At 44.0% G+C, this 20,485-nt stretch overlaps 1 protein-coding gene and 1 long non-coding RNA gene across 2 annotated transcripts in view; one reads left to right on the top strand and one right to left on the bottom strand.

Moving 5' to 3' along the window:
• LOC135394441 (post-GPI attachment to proteins factor 2-like) overlaps window positions 1-20,485 on the top strand; it is a 51,288-nt gene that overhangs the window by 10,155 nt on the left and 20,648 nt on the right. The window contains exon 3 of the mRNA XM_064625181.1: window positions 4,196-4,302. Coding sequence (XP_064481251.1) covers window positions 4,196-4,302 — 107 coding nt within the window. The remainder of the gene's footprint in view (window positions 1-4,195; window positions 4,303-20,485) is intronic.
• On the bottom strand, window positions 17,246-17,784 carry LOC135394442 (uncharacterized). The gene is made up of 3 exons (XR_010422902.1): window positions 17,739-17,784; window positions 17,411-17,640; window positions 17,246-17,306 (listed from the first exon to the last, which is right to left on the bottom strand). It is a non-coding gene; the product is annotated as an uncharacterized LOC135394442 (long non-coding RNA).

The raw sequence follows: 20,485 nt of genomic DNA, 5'->3' as shown, positions 1-20,485 counted from the left end.
TACCTTGCGATAAATAGGTGAATCATTTTTATTTTGCCCTGCGACAGTAGGGTTGCCACCTTTCAGAGTGAAAAATACCGGCTGAGGAAGAGGAGGTGGAATAGAGGAGAAGGAGGAAAGGCTCGTGGGAAAGGGAAAGTGGGTGAGGAACGTCCTAGCTGGCTCGACACAACCACCAACAGCCTTGCACAACCACTGCTCTTGTCCCCACCGAACACAGGGCTTAATGAATAACAATGATAATAACAACAATGAATAATAATAATAATGAATAACTAAGAAAACGACTAGTGACTGCGGAGTTGGGTCTGTGCTCCAGATTTATTCAAGCTGTAGTGAAATGTTGAAGGGAAAACCCCGTAAAAGCCCTTATGAAAGGTCTTGAGCCACAAATACCGGCAAAAGGCTGCCGGTATCACCTTCCTACCGGCAACCGGCAGAGCGCGCAAATAACCGGCCGTGCCGGTATAATACCGGCCTGGTGGCAACCCTATGCGACAGTGGTACGCGGGATGCTCTATACGTTTATGCTTTGTTTACTTCTGTTGACCTGTGATTTACCTGGAGGGCTGTATTTACCCCATTCATAAATTGCCGTAAAAATGGGTGGTGTCTACAAGGTTCGTACCTGAAACATACATTCTCATTTTGGAAATCAAGGGTTCATAAACAGAGTGGGAAAAGCCCGGGGGCTGTACTGTTCATAAAGCGAGGGAGTGTTCATAAACCGAGATGTGTTTTGAAGCTTTTATGCAATGGAAAATACTGTTCGGAGACTGAAACACAAACAGATGAACGCAACACAAGCCTTATGGTGCCTGAAAACATGAATAATTGAAATATGGCAGTCGTCAAAAAAGCCAGACAATGGCAAGAATCGAACCAGGCATCTCTCAATTGCTGGTCGAGTGCGCACTCGACTGGCATTCGAGAGATGCCTGGTTCGATTCTCGCCACTGTCTCGCTTTTTTGATGACTGCCATCTTTCAATTGGTGAAGTTTTAATACTCGGCAGGTAAATGTGTATCTTACATAAAATGTGTTACATGGGTAACATTATTGTGTCACAGTAGAGTGTGTACTTTTTAGCTTGATGGGTATTAAGTGGCAGAGCCTTGTTGTAACAATTTTGTACTACACTAGAAAAATGCAAAACTTTTGATATGTTGGAAGTGGTTTATAGACAAGTTCACGACAGCAGCAGAATGGTTCACGATTTCCTGTAATCTCTCAATCTCTGTTCTCAATATCTACTAATCAATAGGAAAATGCCTATAGCTTTCGGCTGTCTGGTTGCATGTTTATCGGCTGTACACAATGGTATGTGCCAGTGTGCCAGTGCCAATGTGCTAGTTAGCGGTAAACAGGGATCAGAACTGTATTACTTAGCTCTAACTATTTAGTAACTAGTGGTAGCACAGTATTTTGTTTGAGTTAATTTTATTATCTTTGATGCACTTTTCCATGATTCACACAAGAACTGACTACACAATACATGGTTTACTGGGCGTACACTAGCACACTTGTCCTTAACTACACTTACTTACTGACTTATTTACTTAACTATACTTAACTACACTGTACAGAGCACAATTTGTATGCTAGAAATTGAAATGAAACATGGGCATAGAAGCATGTACATTATGCACATGCACAAAAATGCTAATGCTCGGTCAGAAGGACAGAAGTGAGTTTTGTAGGTTTTTGTTGTCCTAAGAGAGCCTCTTACCATAACCTGTAACTAGATGAACCCACATTTGGGTGCCATATGTGTGCATGGCACTCATGCATGGTGCATGAGTAAGGTAGCTGAAATTCTCCCTGGACCATTATACCATAAAATGCATGAGCAAGCAGAAAAACATACATATATATATATATATATAGCAGCTATGTTATATATATATGTATATATATACTATGTTTATATGTTATATATATACATATGTTATATATACAGGGTGTCCACGCTAAGCGTGAACAGATTTTTAAAAAATATATCAATCACTTTTTCCGAGATGAAATCAATTGCAATATAGCATATGCTAAGGGGCACTCCCTAGGGGGGCATTAACAGACTCCTAAGGCAATGTCTTAATTAACTTTCAATAATTAACTTTTTAATTATAAAAGCTACGAAGTTGCTCCAATGAGAACATCTGATCTCTTCGGTCACCAGATACCAAAGCCGTTTTCAGAACAAAAATCCGTCCGATAGATCGTCCGCAAAAAATTCGTGAAGGAACGCCATTTTTTTTTCTTTATTTTATTCATTGTGCGTCTCTAGAGACGCGTCTTTCCTTCGCCCCCAATACGAGAGGATGAAAGAGCACACTATCGCCTCTTGCATCCTGGAAAAAGATTAAAAGAAAACAGAAAATGCAGCCCAAGATAAGGGCAGTTGCGATAGAGTCACCCGATAGATTTGTCTTTTTGTTTTGTTTCCGCAACTTAAAGCTAATCTTCGACGCATGAGGCGGCACTGTGCTCTTTCACTCTCTGACACTGGGGGTAAAGGAAACCGCTTCTTTGAAGATGTGCAATAAACCAAATAAAGAAAAAATGGCGTTCCTTCACGAATTTTTTGCGGACGATCTACCGAACCGATTTTTGTTCTGAGAACGGTTTTGGTATCTGGTGACCGAAGAGATCAGATGTTCTCATTGAAGCAACTTCGTAGCTTTCATAATTAAAAAGTTAATTATTGAAAGTTAATTAAGGCATTGCCTTAGGAGCCTGTTAATGCCCCCCTAGGGAGTGCCCTTCAGCATATGCTATATTGCAATTGATTTCATCTCGGAAAAAGTGATTGATATATTTTTAAAAAATCTGTTCACACTTAGCGTGGACACCCTGTATATACAGGGTGTCCCAGAAAACGTGTCATTGAATTATAAAAAGAAAACTACACAAACCTAGAGTCATGCGGTCAATGGCATTTGTTTTTACTGGGTTTTTGCCACCTCCTCATGTGAATGTCGTGTAACGTAAGTTTAATTATGTAAATTTTTGCGAACTGAACTCAGAAATTTGCCTAGTAAAGGTCACTTTTTTGCCCCACCAATGTGAAGAGCGTGTCTAATTTAGTCAAATTAATGATAATTGACAGGGATATTCAGGAGCTATCCCATCGGAAAAAATAGCCGAACATCATGCTCTGCGGAGGTCGCACAGAATAGCGCACAATGAGTTTTTCAGCGCAATCTTTGTCAGTCCGACGAAAGGAGGTTGGAAACCCAGCCTTCCCCGACATCACAGAAAGAGATAAAACAGGCACGGCTTATCACGTCCGACTTTCCCTGGGATAATGCTTTCCCTCTCCCAATTTTAGGAACTGTTACTTTTTCCACTATCACTCTGTGGGCTGGCTTCGGAACCTCCTTTCGTCGCACTGAGAGCGATTGCGCTCAAAAAGTCACAGCGCGCTATGGTCCGGTGCTCCGAAAAGCATAATATTCGGCTATTTTTTCCGATGGGATAGCTCGTGGATATCACTGTGAATTATCATGAATTTGAGTGAATTCGGTACGCTCTTCATATTGGTGGGGTAAAAAAGTGACCTTTACTTGGCAAATTTCCAAGTTCAGTTCGCAAATATTTACATAATTAAACTTGGAGTACATGACATTCACATTAGGAGGTGGCAAAAACCTAATAAGAACAAATGCTGTTGACCGCATGACTCTAGGTGACGTAGTTTTTTTATTATAATTCAATGACACGTTTTCTGGGACACCCTGTATATATGCTGTGTTATATATATATATATATATATATATATATATATATATATATGTGTGTTATACATATACATATATAACATGGCGGAAAAACAAACGCCAAGAAAATGGGTATTGCATATTCAGGAATTTGATATATTTAACATTACCATAAAATAGATAAAAAATCACACGCACTTGCAGAACGTGCTTAGAAATGTGATAGTATTCAGACATATGAAGCAGGCTAGTTACAGAAACTACTGTGACACTGTTTTATCCCTTTGTTTTCCTAGCTCACGCCAAAACTAAGGAGATCTTGTGTAGAGACATTGTTCTTGTTGTTAAAGGTCAGATTTACATTACAGAATTTTTTCCTCTGCTGCTTTTTCACAATTTGCATAAGCAACTTTTCTTGCATCCTGAAATCATAACCATGCTGTCAACTACATGCTGTATTGAAATCTTTTTTGCAGAAGTTCATGAGAAGATTTTCATTATATTCATGGTGTCTTCCCTGTTGTACATGCTTGGCACATGTATAACTGTCAACATGTATGAGAACAAGACTGAGACCACAATGGTAAGTTGCACTGCATGTACCATAAAAACTAAAAAATACTTCAGAAGACAACCATATGGCTGGGGTATGACTATAATATAATGTGACCAGACATCCTGGTTTAGGCAGGACAGGTCCTGCTTTTGCGGTAGTTGTCCCACTGTCCCATGAGCCTGCTTGGGGTCACTGTTTTGTCCCGCTTTTGGTTGAAACAATCCCCAAATGGGGAAAAAATGCGGCTAAACAAGGGTTTTCTACTCCCATGTGGCTCTCTTCCGCCTCACATCTTTCCAGGATCTAGCTAGTGGAACATTATGACGTGTTTGCAGACAAATCATCTCTTTGACACTACTTCGTAGAAAGCAATGATCGCCTGCACATGCTTTTCTCAACAAGTTGCCTCGGTGGGAAGGGAATGGTCTTGATACAAAAATCAGTCACCCTAGGGTGCTTGAATATAGCTTCCTCTGTGTAGGGTGGAGTCACGCTTTGTAAGCCGCCATATTGACTCCCACGCTTACCATGCATGAATGCTGTGCACCGATTTTGCCAACTTTTTCAAACCTCCTCTGCTACGAAGCCTCCAAAATGCAGTGTGTCGACAATCGTATCACTACACTTTTGTGAATGTATCGCGTGCTGCGCATGGGAGTCAATATGGCAGAAATTCGTAGCAGGCGACGTGGTTGTCTTCACCCTATGCAGAGGGAGCTAGTACTGAGGCACCCGAAATCACCCCTACGCTTACAATAATGACAAAATGGAAGTGCAAGTTGAGCGAGTTTGGAGCGAGATTTTCTGTTCATATCTAAAATTACAGAGACATAGCAAACAGACTATATTTTACTGCAAGCATTTGAAGTGTGCGCTCAGCAGTATTGCAAACGATAAGCAAATCAAAAAAGAGTATAAATGAAAAATCAGTGAAACATAACAGCATTGGGTATTGGCAAAGTGAAATGCATTTTATATTTGATCTACTGACTGAAACTCGTCCCACTCGTCCTCCTTCCCTTCCGGCCCCCCAGTGTCCCGTCTTGAGGTCGGAGGAGTATGGTCACATTAGGTATGCTATAAGTGGTCAAACATGCATTTACTGATGTTACTTTGGTGACCACATGAGTGCACTTTGTAGCCCCCACAGCTGATTCCGAATAGCGTCATACTACTATAACGTATATAATACTATGATAATACTACCGTATGGCTTTATAGAAAGCAAAGGAAATACTCCGTGCACAATTTCCTGCACATAGCCAATAGCTCCATGAACCCAGCGAAGCTTTTGCAACATCTCACTACAAAATGTCCTTTGTTCCTTGGGACCTTTTGAAAGTCGTTGGGTGGTTCACTGAGGTGAAAAAGTTTGAGAACCTATGCACTAGACAAACACACACTACAAGAACAGAGCTCCGAGTTCTTTGAGTGTGGTTGTCTTGTGCTTTCCTCACACCCAAAGAAATGAATCTTCGATCTATGTCACACCAGCTCGCTTCCATTATTTGTTCTTTTCCTTCACATATCACGTCCCCTTAATAGTCATTCATTGGAAAGCTCTGCACTTTGATCATTTTCTTCTGCAACAGCTCAGCCCACTGTTTCTTAAAGGGGCACTAAAATGCAAAAACAACTTGCTCTGAAATGAAAGTCCGTGTTTCAGTTAGTACATATGGTGCAAGCAAAATTGGTTCACACAGCGCTACCGTTTAGAAGAAAAACGCAATGAAAACAGAGCCGTCTTTGGCGTCAACGAATGGGATCCCCAGGAGGTAAAGATTGGCGGCATCCAATGAGACAGCAGCAGAAACGTGCGCATACCTATCGTAGCCTTGTGGATTTGGAACAGGTCCGATCGTAGTGTTCCGTGTATGCGCGGCATGATGTGCATTGCTGCATTTTTCAATACCAATTTCATACCGATTGTCTTGGCACATTATGGCCTTCATTGCTTATGCGCCAAGAAAACCTGAATCATCATCATCATCATCGATTTCATACCGATTCACGAAATTGTAGCTTGGAACAGTTCTCGCGAATGTTGTACTCACAATATTTATCTTCACGTCCTTGAGTCAGCGACGCCAGTCCGCCTCGCAACGCCGTTTCACCGGGACTATGTTTTTCACCGGGATTGCTCCATGGCGTGGCACGTGCAGCATGAACTAAGGACACCGATGCACGAGCTGAAACGACGTTCACTGCTTAGCACCGAAGCAAGAAAAAGTCCGGTATAATTTCGATTGTAGCTCCGTAACGGAATCAAAGTTTTCAATTATACAGTGGAATCTCACTAAACGGAAACCTCTTACACAGAATTACTGCTTTAACGGAACAACAGCTGCAAGGTTGCTTGGATTCATATTTATGCTGTGCAAAAGGTTCTCGTTAAACGGAAAAAAAATTTTTACACCACTGGGTAAACGGAACAGAAAACAGAACTGACTTAACATTTCAAAGCAACATCATTGCACACATTGCAGCTTGAGCTCTCCGCTTCTGGTATGGTCATGACTAGGATTAGCATGTTAACAGTAGTAAATGCCATTTCCAACTGCATTGCAGAAGCGTGCACATCATGCGCTTGATCTTCAAATCAAGATCGAAGTTATCAACAATTTTGAGAGTGGTTGCTACACAAAAACAGAGCTTGTGATGAAGTAAGGGATGCCAAAAAGTATGTTAACAAGAACTCAATAGCGAAAAGGACAAGCTCTGTGGTGCCCTTAGTGCTTCGTGACTTGGTGACTACGAAGTGCTTGAAAAATGCTTGCTACTGTGGATAAACCATGCACAAATTCAGAATATCCCAATGAATGGGCCTATTGTTCGTGTGAAGGTCGAACATCTCAATGAGGACTAGAATGAAGTTGAACCGTAGTTTGAAGTGAACTTGATTTTGCATTTTAGTGCCCCTTTAACACTGAACATGCTGCAGAAAATGTTTGTGCATATGTCCTCTTCTTGTCCAAGAGGGAGAATTACACAGTATAGCCATGAACACCATCTGCCACTAGTCGCATTAGTTTTCTTAACCTTCTTGGTTTCCTTCAGTAGGGCACTGAGCATGAAATTATATTTGTGATAGTCACAAAGAGACTAGAACTGCTCATGAAGTTCCTATAGATATTCCATTGACACTGCAGCAAAATATATCAGTCTTTTACAGCAGCTATTTAGCAACACAAAAAGTTATGCATGTTCAAGCTGCCCACTTGAGCTGTAGTAGGGTAGCCCCTGAAATGTGATGAGTCGCTCATTAGTCGGACGTAGGCGCGCGAACAACGGAGCTCATTGTGATCCTTGATGTGTTTGCTGAGCTGGTTCTTTCTGCAGTTTTCTTCGCTTTTTTCACTTTCTGTTATGATCTTTATGCCGCTTGTAGTTTCCTCTTCTTTAACGGGGATAACTCAGAACAGAAGTCATTGTTCTCTCCGTCTTCGGACATCACTATTGCTTTAAGCATCCCTCAGGGCAAAGTAAACAACATGTCCCCTCCACTGTCTCTGCTTATTTGCACAAGTTGCTGGCGCCATGAGGTCCATATGAGGTCCATACTGAGGAAACCTGAGCTTTGAGGAATATAAAAAGGACGAGGCACACCATATGCACACGAGCATATGTGCCGCTTGTGTTTGTCAGTATGAACTTCGCACACCACCTCTCCTGTGCAAACCCTGTTTTGTCAACCATGAGGTGGTAGGGGAACCATTCCAAGATTTTGTTTCTTGATGGTGCGATCACAGATACCCATACTGTCCAATACTATGATTCTGTGCACACACATTGGGATGTGTGAGGTAACCCTTGTAGTAGTAACACCTAGGCTGGGGTAACTCCGGTTATCCCCTTATTGTACATCTGGATTCCATTGTAGTCAGACACCCAACTGCTAAATATCTATATAACTTAAATGTGCCATACCAGTGCTGGGCAGCTGTTTCTGCCTTATTGGGCCATCGTTAGCAGTGCACAGGTACGTAACATTTGTGTGCAGTGTCAGAAGGTCACATCGAACTTGATGTCCACCCATCAGGGTGGGAGCCTCACCGACTGAAAGCCTTGCAAAGCCAGTGAAATATTAAGTATTGAGCATTTGTTATTGGAAATATTGAGCATTAAAGTGTGTTGCACTGCAAGTGATGCCCCTGGGATCCTTCATGCAGCACAATTTCTATTCTATGGCTTGGGTTTTAGCATAGGCAGTACGACGATGCATTAAGAGCGAGGTGTCCTCCTTGGTGAGTCCTCCAATAATGATGCAAAGGGGCAGTGCTGTGCTGCCTGTACTGTAGTGCACAAAATACTATGAGGCAGTGAAAAGCATTTATTTACTCGTGATGTACTATTACGAAGGCCCCTGGTTTTCTGCTGCAGGAAATTCAAAATTCTGCGGCACTGACTCGTAAATTCCGCAATATTCCGCAGCAAGGAGTCAACGGCTGCTTGGAACAGGAAACACTTCATTTTCTTGGACAATGTGGGAACAAAAAATATTTAATAAAATTACAGATTCAAAGCACTGTTGTGGCTCAGCATTACATACATGGTACCTTGTGTTCTCCTCTGACAAAGAATGCCGTCTGTCACCTGCAATCATTTTATACCTGCTGGAAGATCTTTCAGCATCTACAGAGTTTATAGGAAGGGCATACAATAGATGCTTTTTGCATTAAAAGTTTGGAATTTCGAGCCCATAGCTTTAGTGTAATTTTTCTCGCATTAACTGTCACAAGAGATACATGTAATTCTTCTGTGGGCCCCTACTCTTTAATATTACATGATAGTGTTTCCTGCTTTTCAGGTGAGTACATACTGGGGTAATTATCTTGATTTCAAAATTTGATATCAGGCAGTGGCATGTTACACCGATAGGCTGCAATTCTTTCTGAACATCCATAGGTCACTTGTGAAAAAAACAAATTGGCACCCTGCCTCAGCTTTGCCGTTAACATCTTTTAGCTTCTTTGCTGGAGTGTGTATGTCTCCCTGGGGTGTATGTCTCCCTGGGGAAGTTACATCTTTAGGACACCCTTTTTGTTCCTGGGCTGTATGCATTATTTAAGTCTTAACTTTTTAAAGGCAAACTCCCAGACATCAAATCAAAATCCTCCAGTGCCACCGCTGAACTGCACATGGAAGAGACACCGCCCCTTCCTCATGCGAAGTATGCACAACAAACTCGGGCTAACGCTATCTTAAGCTAAACTACAATCTGTTGGTGTTGGTTCCACAGCACGGGCAATTTCGTAAAGCAGGCTTCACCTCATGCAGGGAAGCGTCAGGTGAAGACCGCTTTTGGAAGGTGTCATTTATATTCGGCGAATTGAATTGTGAATTTTATTGTCACGTAGTTGATTATTCGGAGACCCGAACATTGTGTATTCGATTTGTGAATCGAATGCTTCGAGAGATTGATATTCGATTGGAATTCGAGAACTCGAATATTCGTACACCCCTAAAAATATGGGATTTCTTGAAATTCCGTGCTAAACGAAGGATTCCGCGATATTTCGCGGAGTCGCGGAATATCCAGGGCTTTATGTATGACTATACAGGGTGTTCTATTTAAGATTGACCCCACCTTTAAAAAATAATGACTCATCGCAGAACAATGAAACCGAGTGCATAGTGTTACCAGTGACCTGGAGCATTTAATAGTGTTTTTTGCCTCACAATTAACTGATTAATTAATTAATTTTATTTGCTAACTTTTTAATTAGGAGGATTACACCAGAGATGTCAATTGTGAAGTTGTGGGCGTTGACATGAGAAAGCTAATGCAGTTTGTTGCAACTCTCTAGCTCATACGAGTCTTTTTCTTCCCAGGCCAGCAGAAAGGGCCCGGAGTTCCGAAACTACGACGGAATCAGTTTCCGTCGCGCGAAAAGAGCGCTTGATTGCAGCGCTTTCTCACGGGCGCTTGACGAGCAAGCATTGATGAAGTCCGTTCCGCCTATGCTGTTATCTGTCACGGGTGCGGGAACACCAGCAAGGTCACTGCGGCGCTTTATCTCTTGATTCTTTGTTTTTTAGACATGAAGCGACACAAAACACGGGAAGCGGAAGATATCTGCTCACGGCTTACCTTGAACCACGAGCTCGAGATTATTAAATCAATAAGAAAGAAAGAAAAGCTGTGGGCTGTCACTGTGCCGACATTCTTTGTTGAACGCTCTGAGGGACAAACAATGCTTTACTCCAACGAACAGAAAGCGGACATGGTCCTTGCCCTAGGTGCTGCAGGGGACAAAAAGAAAAAGGCAGTCAAGATATTTCAGAGGTGGCATCCTGGCATAAGACCACACCCATCGACTATTGTCCGTCAATACGAGGCGCTGAAGTAATATGGCAGGTTCACCAAGGAGCGTTGTAGGCCAGCGGAGCTGTCAGATGATGTTCGCATCAACATCTTGGCATTTTTTTAGGCATACCCTGAAGCTAGCCTCCGCGAGGCGAGCAGGCAGAAAGACGTCCCGTTGTCCACGGTGTTTAGAGTGGTTAAATGAGCAAGCCTCCATCCACACCACATACAACTTCACCAACAGTTGGAACAAAAGGACTTTGAAAGCCTGTTGCACTACGCCAACTGCCTTTTGCAGATCGTCGATGCGAACCCCCAATTTCAAAGAAATGTTCTATGGACTGACGAGGCAAATTTCTCTCGTGACGCACAGGTGAACTTGCATAACGCTCATTACTGGAGCGCTACTAATCCGCATTGGCTTGGAAGGACGCGCCACCAGTATAAGTGGTCACTCACCGTGTGGTGCGGTATCTGCGACGGAGCTCTCATTGGCCCCCTCTTCCTTGATGGGACACTGACCACAGTGAGGTACCTCAATGAGATTCTATTGGGCCCCGTGGAAGAGTTCTGGCCCAACGTTCCACTGGCACGGCTTGGCAAGCTGTGGTTTCAGCACGATGGCGCACCCGCCCACAGCTCTAGCCAAGCTCGTGCCTATCTTGACAGGGTATTTCCTAGCCGATGGATAGGAAGGTACGGACCTGTGTCGTGGCCTGCGAGGTCCCCAGACCTGACGCCGTTCGATTTCTTTCTGTGGGGATATCTGAAGGATCGCGTGTACGACCAGGAGACAACAACACCTGACGCCCTTAAGGCGAGGATCACGGAAGTGTGCCGTGAAATTCCCGTGGCCACGTTGCGGAGGGCAACAAAGGACACAATTAAGAGATGCATGCTTTGTGTGACTGAGGAAGGTGATCTCTTCGAACACCTGCTCTTAATGTACATAGTATTGTTTCGGTCATGTTAAAATACCTGTGCAATGTTCTGTAAAATAAGTTGGATGAAAAAGAAGGCATATTATTTTTATCTACTCATTTAATTCTTTGTTTGCTTGAACAAACTTCGGTTGCCAGTTTGAAAAAAAAAAGACGATGGCTTGGTTAATAGCATTTCCTCCTTCCATTCCCAAGGTTGCTTGCTCTGAACGCGGGCGGAGACGCAAGCAATTTGTTTGAAGGCACAGATTGCTTAGGCATGCCGTCTCCTGGTGTGACTTACATACGATCTTCCGTGTGTAAGATTCCACCCACGTTAGAGAACTCCAAGTGGGCAAAATTAATTCACAGGCCTACTACCGTGGCATCGGTCATGATCACCGTTGTCTCCCCTATAGTCATAAACCCCCCAATTATTTTTGTTATTATTCACATGCTCGCTTGCTTCCTTCCTTTCTTGCTTGCCCTGTGCGGCATCTAGGACATGCATCGTACCTACCGTCTCTTCGTTGGAAAAGACATAACTTGTGCTACAACGCAGAGAGTGGGTGCAAATGAAAAGGTGTAAAAGAGCGGCTTCAAAAATTTCATAGCCCACAGGTTTTCTTTCTTTCTTATTGATTTAATAATCTATCACACGTGGTTCAAGGTAAGCCGTGAGCAGATACCTTCCGCTTCCTGTGTTTTGTGTCGCTTCACGCCTAAAAAACAAAGAATCAAGAGATAAAGCGCCGCAGTGACCTTGCTGGTGTCCCCGCACCCGTGACAGATAACAGCATAGGCGGAACGGACGTTCGTCAAGTGCCCGTGATAAAGCGCTGCAATCAAGCGCCCTTTTCGCGGGACGGAAACTGATTCCGGCGTACTTTCGGAACTCCGGGCCCTTTCTGCTGGCCCGTGAAAAAAAAAAGACTCGTATGAGCTAGAGAGTTGCAACAAACTCTATTCGCTTTCTCATGTCAACGCCCATAACTTAACAACTGACATCTCCGGTGTAATCCTCCTAATTAAAAAGTTAGAAAATTAAATTAATTAATTAATCAGTTAATTGTGCAACAAAAAAAAAAACGCTATTAAATGCTCCAGGTCACTGGTAACACTATGCACTTGGTTTCATTCTTCTGCGATGAGTCGTTATTTTTTAAAGGTGGGGTCAATCTTAAATGGAACACCCTGTATACATATCGATGCTATGATATGCTATTGATGATGAGTATTAGTAGCATGGTTTTCATAGGTAAGGATATGATTGACTACCCTTGATCTTTAAAAAAGTATTTGAAGGGCTCTTTGAAGCTCCTTGAAGGCAATCTGATTCCTCATATTCCTTGAAAATACGAGCAGAATTGGCTACTGCAATGGGAATTGGTAGCGTGCGAGACGCGAGAAACTCAGAAGCCTCAGCTTGGTATCTTCGATGGGCGCAGAAAGCGTGTGCACCATCACTTGGTTTGTACTGTGTGATGACATGTGTTGTGTGAGCAGGAAGCAGAGCAGGCATCTCTTGAGCTAGTAAATACGAAAGCGTGTGCATTTCCGCGTCTTGCTTCGACTACTTCCAATGTGTCATGCTTTGAACTCTGTCAACAAGGAAATGCCGGGTGGGAATTGCAAGTTCCAAGCTGCCTGGCTCAACCGTAAAGAGCATCACCTGTGGGTGAGACCAGACAGAAGTAGTTCCCACCGAGCAAAGTGCACGATACGTCAGAAAAGCGATTGACGTTGCTATGATAGCACACCAGCCTTGAAAAGTCATCTGAAAAGCTCAAAGCACATATCCTGAGCAGTGGCAGGTGAAGGCAGCTCTTTTGTTGCTAGTTATACAGCAGTGGGAGACCAAACTTCATGTACAGATGCGCCGAGTCTCTCTCTGTGTCCAACACTTGACGTGGAAGGTGTAAGCCGAGGTTACTGAAGCAAAGACACTGTGGGCAATGAAGGTAGATGTCCTCTCACTACTCCTACAGGTCTTGTGCAAATATTGCTCATGTTTTCCAGATAGTGAAATAGCCAGGACCTTCACTTGTGTCAGGAAAAAATGTGCATACTATATTGCTTGTCAATGTCCGCGGCCATTTTTTGCTTCCCTACTTCAGGACATGGTGGAGACGTTGGAGCACTTTGTTGTGCTATTTCATGAGACAATAAATGAGTATCTGCAGAGAAAGCAGTTGGACGTCCATGTAAGGCTGTGGATTAACTGCAAGGTGGCCACCAGGCATCACACAGAAGCGTTTTATCTTCACAGCACTGGTGAAGACCTCCTATTAAAACTGACTGAAAGTGTCACATCCCTCCCCCGGAGGAAGATAGTACAACTGTCGGCCGTAATGTCAACGGGAAGCTTTTCCACACTTTCCAGCAGCACATGAGAAGAAACTTCCAAATGCAGTGTTTGGACAACGGTACGTGCAGACTTTGCACGGTGCACAACACGTACAAAGCAGGACTGCAGGCAACAATATGGCACGTCGACAGTTTCCTGTCAAGTCTGTTCTCGCTGTTTTACGATAACCCAGCCCCCAGGGAAGATTTCATGACAGGGACTAAACACAGTGTGTTTCCTCTTCTTTTCGTATTTCACCATTGGGTAGAAAATGTGCCTGTGCTGGAGAGGGCCCTGTCAGTCTGGGAGCACACAGGAAAGTACATTGAAAGAGCAAGAGCCCGCAAGCAGCCTTGTGGTCAAGAGCAGATCATACGAAAATGTGAGTGCATTTATCAAGGACCAGCTTGCACTCTCGAAGCTCAATGTCTCCCTGAATGTTGCAACGATTGTAAAACCTTTCCAGACTCTCTTCCAGAGTGAAGCACCAATGACATTTCTTTTGGCAAAAGATCTTGAGAGTGTTTTCAGGAGCCTTCTGACAAGGTTCACCACAGCGACACCAGTCCGCTTCGTAACTCGCACTATGTTTTCCTCTGTAACTGCTCCATTGCGTGGCACGCGCAGCATGAACTAAAAGCACCCAACGTATACCCGATGCACGAGCTGAAGCAACGTACACTGCTTAGTGTCGAAGCAAGAAAGAGTCCTGTGTAATTCTGATTGTAGCTTCGTAACGGAATCAAAGTTCTGAATTATGACAAAATTCAATGCAAAATTAACATAGCATGTAACATAATTTGAAGTGGACTTGTTTTTGCATTTTAGTGCCCGTTTAAAAATATCCTCGAATTTATTTATTTATTTATTTATTTCATTGCATGAGTGATGGGACACCGATACAAAAAGTCACATGATGTGACTTGACGGGGCATCTGCTGCCTACATATGCAGCACCAGCTAACAGTCACAAAAGAAAAAACGAAAAAGTAAGTCATAACAAAATCATCATCAGTATAGGGCAACGATATTCACATCACATAAAACCAAATATCATATACATTTCAACTACTCAATGAAATAACAATAACAATTTTTAACAGGGGAGGAATGAAACAGAAAAGTATTCTTTAATGGATTTTCTCGAAGGTTTCAGTACCGATGCTATTCAACAAACAGCTGTTTTGCTGTTGTGTGTTTGTCCTGTATGTAAGTTTGCCCATCGCTCAGGTTTATCATCATGGAGTTTGTCCACCAGCTTGCCTGCGTTTATGCCATTCTCTCTATTCGACAAGGTTAAAAATGTATACTGAAGTCTTTGTTCTCCATACGTTGTCCAACATTTTGGGACAAACCATCTTTGCCGGTGACGACAAGGGTAGTTTTAGGCAGATCGTGATAGATTGAGCATTTCAAGGAAGGCTGCGGAGCTTTTCTATAGTTGTTGTCCTATATGCCAGTGAGAGCCTACATATTTTTATTTGAGATACTGTTGATCCACACAGTGGGCCGTTACAGGTGGCAGGAATGTAATACCAATTCTAAGACATTCAGAAAATGATGCATGTCACCTTGATTAAGTGGTCGGAAGGGTGTCCCATTCACGTATTGTTCTCTGGTAGAATGAGTACTGAAAGGGAGACTTCAGAACGATCTTGGTAAAAAATTGTTGCATGGCGCTTTTGGTCCCAAATACCCCAAATACCGACTATGGGCATGGTTTCCCTCTTACGTGATGTATCAGTTAATCTAAACTGAAACCACAGTTGGGGGAGGAGGAGGCCAAAACTTTCCTTTCCCAGAGCAGGTCGACGCATGACGTCACTAAAGTGTACTAGAATATAGGGGTAGTTTGCTCACAGGTGCCGGCTCCTGAAGTTGCTCATGTCGCGTGCACAGGAGAAAAGCTAGTGGCGCTGCGTACGCATTCACGGGAAACGGAGCCGCCGCTGTATGCTGCCCGTTCTGTCAAAACAAAGTATAAATATGGTTGCGGAGCGGCATTATGCAGCTCAGTGGACCGTTTTGTTGTGTTTGGTCTCTACAATTACTTCTACTAGGGATGCACCAACGAAAATTCTACAGTGAATGGGAAGAATACCGGAAAGTGAAACGGAGCGGTGAGTGCGGGTTCCGCTCGCGACATACAGCTAGTATTCGCGAGCATGATCACGAGCGTATCCAGGGGCTGTGATCCCTCCCTTCATTGTTGTTCAATTCATAATTTAATTGACCTAGGGAGCATTGGCCTTTTGTCTGCCACATCTCGGAAACATCGTGAATCCCAGCAGAAGTGCATATCCAAGATTTTGCCTGAGGGGGGCCACACAAGTGCCATGCGCATCATCCTAGTTTACATATATCACATGCAATAATGTCCCTGCGAAATAGTGCACTGTGCAAAACAGATGCTCACACCTGGCAGCAACGTACTGAATCTTTTATTGGACTTCACATACGACTTAGTTTCAAGTGCTTTGCCCGCTCTCGTTTGCTCAACTTGACAGATTTTATACCTTTCACAAAGAAATGTAGCCTCACAACAACATAAAAATTGATTATGTCTTCAGATAGTCTCTCCACATGGTCGTGACACCCTACATGCTTGTGTAATCTGGTCCTTACTACTTGCAGCACGTCAATAACACTTTCCGAATGTAGTTCGTTGCAACTAAAGCACTCAGTGAAGAGATCTTCAAGCCTGTGCACGGAGTCGTAGAGCTGAGAAGATGGGTACAGAAGGCCTCCTTTGTCACAGTACCTTGTGTGTCTTGCCAGCTCAAGGCTGTCACCAGGGTTCTGCATTGTGAGGGCAAACGTACAAACTTCACAATTCGCCTTCAGTACACACTTTCGTGCGACGTACCCAGCAATGTAATATATGAGGCGACGATCACTCTTGACGATGTGTTGGTCGTGGTCATGATGTGGAGCACGCAGCTCTTCTGGAGGCTCTGCAAGTTCATCGCTTCCACCTTTCATCAGAAGTATCTTCGAGCTTGGTTTAGCCGTATCCATCTCATCTATGTCTAACAGAGATGAAAGTGTGCTTGACTCACAGTTTCCCTGTGAGATGCACTTAACCAGCCCATAGAAAGAAAGGCAGTTCACAAGTATCAGAAACTGGGTTGGTGTGGGATGGTGACTGCTTCCTGAGGACTGTCTTATGATTCCAAATAAGTTTTCGAGGGGGTCTTGGCTGAGCTTTGAGGTCATTAGGTACTTAAACTTCACTTTTTCTGTCAGGTATGTCAACAACTCTAAAGTACTGAGAATCGTAACACGAAGACCAGTTGCTGTGGAGTCACTTAAGAACCCTCCTGTGCACTGGCTGTGATTTTCCCACTCATTCAAAAAGTCAAGGAATTCTTTAAGCACTCTGTGCTTTGGCGAGTTGGGCTTGAGAGCGTCCTTCGGAAATCGTGATGTCATAGCTGCGATGAGCTCTTGAATTCTCCTGAAAGATGAAAAATAAAAACGGGTGAATAGGACATCACAGCTAGAAAGGTGAAAACCACGCAATCCGTATGAGTGACCCTCTCTTTAGGATTTAAGTCTTACTTGAAAAAGACTTGCGTTCCCAGAATGCTTCCCCATGTCGTCTCTAGTTCTGGCTTGTAGAGGTTGAGTGCCTGGAGAACTTTTGGACCGAACAGCTGGAAAGCATAGCTGACCCTCATTTTCTCAAAATTATTGGGCTGCAAATGGCTGCTTGTAATACCAGGCATAGCCTTAAGAGTCACATTGCAAGAGTCGATCTTGAAAGCTTCCTTGACATGTGTGATAGTAACCTGTAAAGTGGATATTGTATTTTGTAACATAGCACAATCCACCTACCTCTGCTTCATCTTTTGTGCAGATGTGAACCTATTGGTAAAACAGGACTTACATGACCATCTGGTGTGTTGAATCCGGTCTTGAGTAGGCAGTTCCGGAGACACCTTATGAGATGAGGAAAGTCTGACAGAAAGAACAGGCTACGAGATGGGTCAACAGGATGCTGCACATTGCACTTGATGAGGGATGCACTTCCCTGTACTCCCGTTATTTTCCACATCTTTCGATTCCAACTTGCTCCATCGCAGGTGACAAAATCAACAAAAAGTCCGCTATTTTCAGCTAGGATAGTGGCTTCAGTGATCACTTCTGCAAGGGTCTCACCATTCATGTTTCCACTTGTAGCAAGAGAGCCAAGTATTTGACTCCAACTGCCCACAAACGGCACAAATAGGATCACCATTCCATGATCTGACGTAATGCGGCGGTGTTCAGGGGCAGTAAATGACCCAAGGTCTACAAACCCCTCTATGATCCCAGTCTGCTTCACAGACAAGTGCTCTGAAAGCTTAAGTTCATCGATGAGCAGTTCACCATGTCTTTTATATGGATCTATTTCAGCTGTCTTCAACTTCAGTTGGTGCAGCACTTTCATATTGAATCCAAGTGACGAACGATATGAGGCTAGATAACGCTTCAGAGTTGATTTGCTTGGTAAGCAGAGGATGTTGTTCTTCCGGATGTGCTCATACAACTGCGGACTTTTCATTTTCATTAAAATGCACTACAGCACCCACCTCTTGGTGTAACGGTTTCCATTTGGCTTCACCTTTGCAGCCTGAAAGCACTGCTTCACAGCCTCTTGTTGTCGAGCTGGTAAGCTTGCAATTTTTTCCTGCAGGGCTTCTTCCTTTTGTCGACCAGAGTACTCCTGCAGCCTTGCCATATCTTCATGAACACGATTCAGGCGTGTTGTAAGACGCCTGTTCTTCTGTGTCAGAGTCTTGTATTTCTGCACCACTGAACGTGTCGATTTGATGTCCTTTCGTTCAACCCTGGCTCGCCGTGTAAGCAGTGTACGTTGAAAATATTTACAGGAGACGCATTGGCCACCTGAGAAACGAAAAAAAAAAAAATATTGAGAATGGCTCAGGTAATGAAAGCACTCATAAACAAATGCATCTGCATGGTAGGCAGAAATGCACATACCTGTTGTAGACACAGTTGTGAGACAATTGCTGCTGTGGTAGACTCCATTGCGGGTGACAGCATGGTTCTTCAGGGACGCAGTGAAATATTGGTCAGCATAATCCTGAGTCCGCAGAGCGCCGCAACAGAGGTGAAGGGTGTTGACTTGCTCCAAGATGTTCTCTGCTTCTGTCCGAGAGGATACAGACTTCTCTTCAAGCAAGACGCCCCTCACGTACACTTTACAGCACAGAACTCCAGCACCATGAACAAATATCACAACCTTCTCTGACGTGACCTCCATTTGTGAACTCAGTACTGACGTACAGTAAAACACTGAGTTATCTTGGCCTGGAAAGACGTGCTTGGACCAAAATTTTGATGGCATCTGTAGGCTTCCACTGTAGTCTTGATCATATGTGGCGCATGTGGGTGGCCGAGATGCAGTCTCCCCAGTTGTGATGCATGCACTGAATCGTGTAGAGAATTCTGACAGCTCCGGTACTGCGAGTGGTTCCGAGATGATGCTAGTTTCGTTTCCAGTAGACACAATACTGTCATCGGACCCATGGGAGTCATCACGCACTTTCTTCTTCGGTGGCGCTCCAACCTCGCAAGGTGTCTTCCTCTTCCTCGGCGCTCTTGCACGCGGCGTTTTTTTCGACAGGTAGGCCGGCAGGTCTGGCAAGAGCGTTGGGATAGCGTTGGGCGCCAGTGCAGGTTTCCCGCGGGGAATTCGAACTTCTTCCCCGGATACAACGTGGACATAGTGCCGGAGCACGAAATGCGGTTCGAAGTGCCTCTCACACACAACGCATCTGTCGTCGAGTCTTTTGTCCGACCGGCGGAGGTTCCTTTCCCACTGCTCTCTCAATATGCTATCTTTTGGAACACTGAAAAGAGCTACCTTCGGGCCGTTCTTGTTATGCACATACCCCGTTCTGCAGCCAGGGGCGTAGCAGTGATTCTGCCGACCCGGCATCTTGTTGGTTCAACACGATCGCAATACACACTGGACGGACCCACCAGGGAACGCGGAATGAAGACAGCACTAACGAAGACTTGAAACTACGTTGTTGACGTCGTCCTGTACATCCACGCGTTCATCCCATTGCGCCTTCACGAAAACTCTACCGTTAACACTACGCGCGCGACACCCTGCGGGGCAGTTTCGAACTAGACGCTGTCGACCTCCGCGGCGTCACTGCTCCCCGTAGGTGCCTTCGTTAAGTGAGCACACTACTCCTATTCTAGTACACTTTAACGTCACCGCGTATGTAGAAGCAGAAGTAGTACGCATCTGTCGCGGCCGGTCATAGCAATTTAGGAGCAGTGTTCCATTATGGGTTCATGCCATTACGACCCTGTATGCTTTTCGTTTGACTTGGACGAGTGAGACGTAGTTTCTTCGGACCCACAGCCGGCCATGGACAGCAGCCTCCATGTTACACCGGTGTTCGCCGCGTATGACGATTCTTCCTTCAGAGCCTCATCTACAATCTATATGTCTTAGTTCCATAAGACTTGTGTTGATTATCAAAGGAGGTAATCTCGGCATACCTTGTATATTCGTACTCTTTGTGTCTTCTTTATGCATACGTGGCCCGTTGAATTGGCATATAGTATACCTGGGAAGAGTGTAGGAACAGCGTGGCTCACTTTTCGTTCTTG

This window comes from Ornithodoros turicata, chromosome 5 (assembly GCF_037126465.1).
Source record: "Ornithodoros turicata isolate Travis chromosome 5, ASM3712646v1, whole genome shotgun sequence".
Lineage (NCBI taxonomy): Eukaryota > Metazoa > Arthropoda > Arachnida > Ixodida > Argasidae > Ornithodoros > Ornithodoros turicata.
This window is presented reverse-complemented; position numbering and strand designations above follow the sequence as displayed.